Below are 9,255 nucleotides of genomic sequence, written 5' to 3'. Positions count from 1 at the left end.
TCCAGTGGCCTCATGGCTGATTTGTAAGACCTTCCTCTAGACAGTCACACAGTTGGTATTTTTGAGTTACCAACACACAGGCTAGGTGTCTCTTCACCTTTGCACGGAAATGTTACAGGGGAGATGGAGTTGAGGCGATGGTTTGGGTGTAGAGAGACAGGCCTGAGTATTTTTTTATGACCAGCCCTTTAGAGAAGAGGTCAAGAACAGAAACTGCTGTAGTAAAAGGAAAGGAAGTAGGAAGAAAAGAACGGAGTCATTGAGGGAGAGCGATAGAGCTGGAGAGCAGGAGAGAAGGAGAAGGGAGAGAGGGAGAGAGGGAGAAAGGGAGGAAGGGCAGAAGTTGAAATCCACCTAGAGAAAGAAACTCTGTACAGCTGCAGTACCTCCAGGCACTGAGAGCTGGGGTGACCTGTCTGTAAGCATTTTGACCTCACAGAACACCAGAAGCACACTTCCTTGCAACCTGGAGTAATTAAATGCAGGTGTGCAGAGGATCTGGCATTCTTTAGCCCTCCTCACAGTTTCCCTCTGGCAATTTCCTTGTGGGTTGGGAAGGTTGAATTTAGTGGCTCTAAGATTTGTACCTCATCCCTCATCACCACAAAGGAAAAATTACTGTTGTCCAGCTCCTAAATTCTAGTAGGGATTAACCACACACATGTATGAGGGAATGTTTAGATTAGGACCTAGCTCCAGATGAGGCGTGAACTCAGTATGGGTCCCACAATAGGAACTCCCGAGACATTCCCTATGGCACTGACCTCCTTTTACAGTGTTATTTTTCTTCTTGAAAAGCTACTAGGAAGGTCACGGTAAAGAGAAAGTGCTAGAGGTGGACAAGAGGTTACTCATGCGATTACACTTAGTCTGTGTGACAAGATCAGGGGAGGCAGGATCGTCTGCAAAGGTTACTAAGGGGGACTCAAAGCTGGAGGGATTTTTCAGGGAAGCTATACCTGTTCCTCCCTCTTCTTTGGGGACCTCCATGTATTTGGAAATAGGTGAAAACCATTATTGTGTGAGGAGTGGGGCTAGAGGCCTACACCTCTTTTATTTAAAGTTTTACTGTTATTACCTTATAAAATGTGTATGGGTGTTTTATTTTCCTGTATGTATGACTATGCACTACGTGAATGCCTGGTGTCTGGAGAGGATAGGAGGGTTTGTGGGATTCCCCAGAACTTGATTACAAATGGTTGTGAGCACTGTGTGGGTGATGAGAATCATACCTGGGCCCTATGGAAGAACAGACAATACCCTATCCTAAGAGCCATCTTTCTAGTCCTGTGCCTCTTCAGAAGGCTTATAGGTGTTCCTAGCTGCAGTTCACAGGACTGCTCAGAACAGAGCTGCCCAATAGCAGGGAGCATTCTGCAGGGTACCTGTAGCTAGGAGTCACAGCTTCCAGCTTCCACTAATTCCAAGTTCAGTAGCTGTGTGGGGCCAGTGAATAACCTACTGGAAAGCACGAGTCCAAGGAGTCTGTGTGTGTGTGTGGGGGGGGGGCACTTTTGGCAGCTGGGTTCAGAGTCAGACGTGTACTCTTATGTTTCTGAGAAGAGTCCATACCTTTTGTCAGATTCTGAAAGCTAAAAGGACAGCAACCATGTCCTCTAGTCACCACTCCCATGTCTTTTCTCACGGTGGCCTCTTCTCTGCTGCAGATGGCGTCCCTGTTGAAGGCCCAACAAAAACGGCCGAGATCTGAGTCCCCCGGCCCAAGACAAGCTGTAAACGGCCAGCCAACGGGCACAATGGCCGCACCCAGCTACTCTGCCACGCAGGACCCCTCTCCGTGCCACCAGGGTCCTCAGCCTCAAGAGCCTGACACGGCCTGTGAAGCCTCCCGCCAGCGCTTCAGGCAGTTCCAGTATGAAGAGGCAGATGGGCCTCAGGAAGCCTTCTGCAAACTCTGGGAACTGTGTTCCCAGTGGCTGAAGCCGCAGACGCGGTCTGTGGAGCAGATCCTGGCGCTGCTGGTGTTGGAGCAGTTCCTGCAGATTCTGCCCACAGACAAGGAGACCGAGACGTTCAGCCCGGAGACTAGACAGAGACTTTTCACCCTGATAGAAGACCTCAAGAGAGATCACGGAGGGCCAGGAAACAAGGTGAAGAGTGTTGGGGCTGGTCGTTCTTAGGCCAAAGAGGGGCCAGGCCGCTGGGTCAGGATGAGCCATTCTAGCTCTGTCTCATTCCAGAGCCCCCAGCCTTCCCCACAGTCCTTTCCAACATTCCCTTCTGCTGGAGTCAGCACAGAGGTCACAGATTCTCCACTGGTCCAGACCCCATGGCCTCTCCACAATATGCAAATGACAGTGCCTCATCATTATCAGTAAATGAAATTCTTAGGCAGCATGAGTTACCAAAAGTATCACTATAGTCTATAGAGCTGCATGGCCCGAGATATGCATTGCTTGGATCTTTACGGAATGGTTTGAAAATGCAAAGTCAGCTAGAGTTTAAAAGGATATAAAAAGAACTGACATAGATTATTATAAACCATTATTGACTTCTGTATTAATGTGCTTGGATTTTGTTTTACCTGAAGACACCACGAAGTGTCTTCCATAAAATGGCTCCATAACTATGTCTCTGCTTACTCTCACTGTGGTAGGACAGTTAGAAATTAATATCAGATTTCTCATGCTATATATTTCGCCCTTAGTCATGTGATATCCTTACATAGATAGCTGCTTTTACCTCCCTGTAAATACTACCCAGCAGTCATGCAATGAGCTTTGGGAGAGGTAATTAAGAACAACTTATGGGATGTTCTTCTTCTGGCCATGCATCCCTAGAACATCTAAGTCCCAGGAAAATATGTAACACTATCGGGTTCTTCCTAGCTTTGTCTCACCTGCGTGAATGTTTCAGGGTGGTATTTCTGAACTTGCAAGAGCCTAGGAAGAGCTCTGCATCACGATTGATATACTCATCACTGGCCATTAAATTCCAGTATCAGCTCCCATTAGAATATCCAAAAGACCTCAGAAGGGGGGCAGTATTGTCTTCCGCTCAGAACCACTTCTTGAAGCCTTTGTTCAGGGAAGGCACGGCTGAACACTGGGTAGTGTCTGTGAGAGAGCAGCCCACTGAGATTAATGCTCTCAGCTTGGGATGGGGGTTGCTTTGCAGGAGCTTCAGCTTAAGGGCAGTGGACTGCATGCACAGGCCTCTGCCAAAGGTTTCCGCCTCCTGAAGGTAGCATGACTGAGTGCTTTTGCTCTCTTTCTGTCTTCCTGATTTTGTTGACAAAATAAGGTGTTATCTTCAAGGGCCTAGATATGTCCTGCTCAACAACAGGAGCCACATGCCTGCCCTGGCTCTTGAGTAATTGAAACGTAGCCATGTAGGTATAAATCAGTTGTGAGTATGAAATGTATTTGACGCCACCATCTCTTTGGGTTGTTTTTAGTGGTTTCTGGAACGCTCAAAGCTCCTTGCATTCCTGCTGGCCATTGATGTCTTTGCAGTGAGGTAAAAGGAACTGCATTTCCAGTGGGATGACGGGTTCTGCTATTTCCTCAGGTCAACATGCGTGACATGCTCTTGGAAGAACTGATGTCGATTGGTGTGTTTCTCACACAATCAAACATACCTGTGAATCCACCTGCACTGGAACCTGTCCAGGAGATCCCTGAGGTCCCACCAGAACAGCCACGGGCAAACAACCTTGGTGGTGATGGCCAAAGCCAGACCTTTCTGAATATTGGTAAGGCACTATTCCCCTACTCCATGCTCTTTGTTTCTGTTTGAAGGCTCAAGTTCTCTCATAGCGTTGGGTCAAGTTGGAGTTATCAGTGCTCTCAACATAATAGACATGGTCAAATGTCCTTCCAAGTTCTCTTCCCTTTTTATTCTCCAGCTGTAAGTTATGCCAGTGCTAGTTTATGCTCCCCTCACCATCTACTTTGGTTCTCCACAAACAGTTTCATCTCAGCCTTGTGACAAGAGATCTGGACGGCCTCACTACCTTGGTAGGCAGACAGAAGGAGGCAGTGTAGCGATCTATGAAAAGATCTTCAATAAGTACCAAGTTCACTCAGCACCAAGTAATGGTGTTCCATTCAATGTGAAGGAGTAGAGGGTGGGAACTGAAGGTGAGGATAGTGTTGGCTAGTGGCTTTAGCTAGCATGGTCTGTGAGCTGAGAATCTGAACAGAAGAATGCATGAGGATCTTAGGAGTAGGGCTCTGGTTGCTCCAAATGTCAAGGCTATGTGCACCTGTCACATGCTGCTGAATGCCACTAAGGATATTAGAATGGGTAAGGTTAGTGTCTAATTAGGATAAACATTGGCTTACCATCCATCACAACTCACATGCCAGGTCGAGAAGTACAAATGGCCAGCACTTAAGAGAGGGGAATACAGGTTGTCTGCTGAGACATTGGGACTGCAGGAGGGCAGGGAGTAAGCAAGGGCTAGGATACTGGGATACTTTACCTTCTGGTCCTTAAGTTGACAGGCAGAAGCAATGGCTTGTAGTTATTTGTGTTGTTTTCAACAAAATTCACTTCAAATTTCAGTGGAAATCAAAACATACAGATAATCTCGGCTGGCTACAAGGCAATAGCCACAGGCTTTCCCAGCATCATTCCAGTACACATTTTTCCATCTTTGCTATCTGGTCATCTCTGTCTGTCTGTCTGTCTCTGTCTGTCTTTATGTCTTTGTCCATCTTTCCATCTGTCTGTCTGTCTGTCACAGACACACACACTTTTGAAGGCAGCAGGAGAGCTCCTTGGTCTCCCTTTGAAAAGACTGGAAAGGTTTTCTTGGTGATTTGCTTTCTGACTAAATATTTCCCTCTACTCTTAGTTCATCGACTTTAAGCCTACATAGAGTCTCACTACTTCCATAGATGAGCAGGCGAGCTGAGAATAGCTTTTAACAAAGCATAGTAGGCCCCTCCCCCCATTCACTCTTTATTCTGAAAATTGTAAGGCCAGAGCACATAGCATTGATCAAAGGCTCCTGGTGAAATAATCCTAACTGAAGGGGAAATAGATGGTGAGATTTCTTGTGTCCAAAACAGCAGCAGACTAGATGAACTCTGAGGCACTTTGTTGTGAAATTTAAAACTGCCCTTCCTCTTCTCTCTAGCATGTAATAGCAGAGTCCGACCAGAGCTTGTTCTCTGATATGGTAAGATAGACACAAGTGGAAGGCATGCTGGATTCTATACACATAGTACAATTAGCAGGCCTTGGCAGGCAGAAAGGGATTCAGTAGAAGCAAGGGAAGGAGAGAAAAAGGTAGACTTCTTCAGGCAGGGGAGGTCAGTGGTACTACTTGAGAGCTTCCAGCCAAAGATCTGAGTATTTAGTTTGTCTTTATTCTCCATGTAACACAACAACCATTCCCATGTCCTCGCTTAGCTTTTGATATTGGGAGGAGAAAACACTGAATGTATGTCAGCCAAGACAAAAGTGAACATACACACACACACACACACACACACACACACACACACACACACACACACACATCCATTTCTGATTCACTTTCAGAATTTCATTTGTCCAAAGAATATGAACAACTGGAACCTCCTGGCAAAGAACCCCCAGAACAGCTGCTGGAAGACTACAAGGAGCCTGAGGAAAACCAGATGACCTTCCAACATGAGATGCCAGGGAGCTCCCAGGATGCGCAGCCCTCCAGCTCTGGAACCTCTACACAGGCTCGTCCCCGCAAGAAGCCTGACTCTGATGCTCAGCTAGGGCTGTGTTTTGCTCACCGGAAGCAATATAATATTTATCTGAAAATCCACACAAGAAAGGTAGCACCAGGGGGCTCTAGAGGTGGTGCAGGGTCAGACATCTCTGGGCAGCAGCACATTGGCCAGGAGGAGGATACCGGTGAGCATGCTCTGGGCAATAATCCATCTACTGAGGCGACATCCCCTAGCATGCCAGAGGGAGAAAATTCTGATGATGAAAGACAGCAGTGTAGGCTATGTAAGAAGGAGTTTATGTTTCAGTTGGGCCTGAGAGAAAATGTGAAAAATCCTGCAGAGTCAAAACCTTACCAGTGCTCCTTCTGTGGGAAATTCTTTAGGGGGCAGTCACATGTTACTGCACACCTAGTAAAACACACCAAAGAGAGACCGTTCATATGTGAACACTGTCGGAAAAGCTACAGACACAAATCTAGCCTGCTAAGACACTTAAAATTCCACGCAAGGGATCTTGAACGCAAGGCAAGCCAGGCTACTCAGAGCCTCACACAGAATGCAAACCAATAGTTCACCAGCCTGCAAACTATACAGCAGAATTCCCCCAGGACTGTATTGATTGGAAACAAGTTGTAAAAATGATGGTTTCTCCTAAGAACCTCCCCTGCACCAACTGTCTTGGAGGGATAGAGCTGTTTGTTTCAGAGTGGAGCTTTGCTTTTAGCTACATGCAGAGCCCACCTTCCATGGCTAGACCAATGCTAGAATGTTCACTGACTTTTCATGGCCCTACATGTGATTTTTCTGGGCCTGCTAAGATCTTGTTTTGCCTTTAAGATGAATATTGCTTGCTTTCTGGAAGCACCTGCTTCATAGGTCCTGTGAGAATGTAATAATATCAATTAAATACATTGTTCATACCTTAAATGGAACATGGGTGACATGCAAGTCCTGCAGTAAGTTGTAAATAGGTATGCATGTCAAATCTTCCTTATTTTTGGAAAGGATGCTCACAACTAATTTTTTTTATTTTGGTAGTTAGAGAAGGGAAGCAATCTCAAGGCCTTGCCCATGGAGGCCAAATACTCTTTATCACTGAGCAACTTCTCTAGCTCAGGTAGTTTTTTGTTTTTATTTTGTTTTTCCTTTATTGGTGCTGGGGAGTGAATCTAGGCCCTTGGCTTGCAAATCAAACACTACCACTGAGCTACATCTCTAGCTCAGGTAGTTTTTTTGTTTGTTTGTTTGTTTGTTTGTTTTTCCTTTTTTGGTGCTGGGGAGTGAATCTAGGTCCTTGGCTTGCAAATCAAACACTACCATTGAGCTACATCTCTAGCTCAGGTAGTTTTTTTGTTGTTGTTTGTTTTTCCTTTACTGGTGCTGGGGAGTGAATCTATGCCCTTGGCTTGCAAATCCAACACTACCACTGAGCTACATCTCTAGCTCAGGTAGGTTTTTGTTTTTATTTTGTTTTTCCTTTATTGGTGCTGGTGAGTGAATCTAGGCCCTTGGCTTGCAAATCAAACACTACCACTGAGCTACATCTCTAGCTCAGGTAGTTTTTTTGTTTGTTTGTTTGTTTGTTTTTCCTTTTTTGGTGCTGGGGAGTGAATCTAGGCCCTTGGCTTGCAAATCAAACACTACCATTGAGCTACATCTCTAGCTCAGGTAGTTTTTTTGTTGTTGTTTGTTTTTCCTTTACTGGTGCTGGGGAGTGAATCTATGCCCTTGGCTTGCAAATCCAACACTACCACTGAGCTACATCTCTAGCTCAGGTAGGTTTGGTTTTTTTTTTATTTATTTTCTGGTGCTGGTGAGTGAATCTAAGCCCTTGGCTTGCAAATCAAACACTGCCACTGAGCTACATCTCTAGCTCAGTTAGTTTTTTGTTTGTCTGTTTTTCTTTTCTGGTGTTGGGGAATAAATCTAGAGCCTGGCTTGCAAATCAAACACTGCCACTGAGCTACATCTCTAGCTGAGACAGGATTTTGAATTCTTTAACTCTAGTGGTGGCTACTTTCCATTAGTTTGAGGATGTAATTTTGTTTTATCTCTTCTGAAATTTTTGTTCTATTTCTTCCTCTTTGATCCAGGAGCTAAGCAAGGCTAATCCATTGCTGATATTTTTTGTTGATACTGAAATAAATAAACGAGTTTCTATTGCTGCCTTGTGTCAGATTTTGTTTTCTTGAAGACTTGTATCTTATGGGCCAGAACAAAAACATGTAATGTGCACTTGAGTAAGATGGTCTAGGGACTCTGAGGGGATTTCCGGCTATTAAATGCATGTTGCATATCTGGTGCTCTATCACAGTAGTGTTGTTCGTTAGTTTACATGCTTGTATTTTTGTTCTCATACACATTTGGGAACCATTTTTTTAGTACCACAGAGCAAATGTTACCAGGTGCTTAGCTTTTAGGCTGACAGTAAACACTGAAGGCTCAATTTTGGACCTAGGGGCAGCCTGTTCCCTCAAAGCTAGTCAGAGAATGCTCAGCCTTGCAAGCCTTGCAAGCCTTGCTTTTTATTCTGAGGGGAGAGGGAAAGTGTGGTATTTCCTGTAAGGTTTTTGCAATTAGAGCTTCTAGAGTCAGCGGGGCTTGCTTCTTAGCCTACTGAGGTTGCTCATCTGGAATAGCAAGGGAAAGGGGGAAATCAATACCCCAAAGGCTCAAAACAAGTCTAGAACACTACTGCATTCTGCCCCCTTGTGTATGCAGTCCCTGTGACATTCCGAAAAGAAACAGTGTTCCTCCAGGAAGCTACAGACAATGGGACTGCATTCCTCTGTTTGCTGTCATACCCTGCCTCCCGGTCTGGATTGACTATTCGTAAGTACAGTCACTCACCCTCCAGGCTTCTCTTTTAGTTCCCTGCAACACATGAGACTCTTCAGCTTTTGCGCTGAGAGTTGTCAGCCCCCCTTCTCACATACTAACTAGCCTGGTTGGGACTTAGAAGGACTTCTTTTTCTAAACTAGTTGTTTACCAGTTATGCTGTCGGAAATAATGGCTCAGACATCTAATCTGGGTGAGGTTCACATGATAAAGGGCTGGTAATATTAAGATATGGTAGACTTATCAATATATTTTAAAAGTCTATCTTTAATTGACATCTCTAATGCTGTATTCAAAGAACAAGAGTTTGTGAGGTGACTTCAAACAGTAAAATATTAGGTCCATCAAGAAAATCAGGTGTTGTCTTTTGAGAACAGCACTGGACTTTAAAGAATTTGTTCCTCTGTGTCTTTTCTTAAGAAGTCAACCAACCAGATCCCCCCAGAGCTCCCAGGGACTAAACCACCCAACCAAAGAGTACACCTGGGCAGACCCATGGCTCCAGCCACATATGTACCACCAATGGGCAGAGAGGCCCTTGGTCCTGCCAAGGCTCGATGCTCCAGTGTAGGGGAATGTCAGGGCAGGGAGTTGGAAGGAGTGGGTGTGTAGGTGAGGGATCACCCTCATAGAAGCAGGGGGAGGGGGATGGGATAGGGAGATTATGGACCGGAAACCAGGAAAGGGGATAACATTTGAAATGTAAATAAAGAAAACATCCAATAAAAATGCAATAAA

The 9,255-nt window shown here is 45.2% G+C and overlaps 1 protein-coding gene across 1 annotated transcript; it reads left to right on the top strand.

The window, feature by feature from the left end:
• The first annotated feature begins 3,535 nt into the window (after positions 1 to 3,535).
• Positions 3,536 to 7,842, top strand: LOC134484098 (zinc finger and SCAN domain-containing protein 5C-like). Its single transcript, XM_063280471.1, has 2 exons — positions 3,536 to 3,715; positions 5,533 to 7,842. The coding sequence occupies exons 1-2, from the start codon at positions 3,538 to 3,540 to the stop codon at positions 6,246 to 6,248; spliced, it is 894 nt and encodes a 297-aa protein (XP_063136541.1). The 5' UTR covers positions 3,536 to 3,537; the 3' UTR covers positions 6,249 to 7,842.
• Positions 7,843 to 9,255: the final 1,413 nt, after the last annotated feature.

Source organism: Rattus norvegicus, chromosome X, assembly GCF_036323735.1.
Source record: "Rattus norvegicus strain BN/NHsdMcwi chromosome X, GRCr8, whole genome shotgun sequence".
Classification (NCBI taxonomy): Eukaryota; Metazoa; Chordata; class Mammalia; order Rodentia; family Muridae; genus Rattus; species Rattus norvegicus.
The sequence above is the reverse complement of the archived record's forward strand: the minus strand, read 5'-3'. Positions and strand labels throughout refer to the sequence as shown.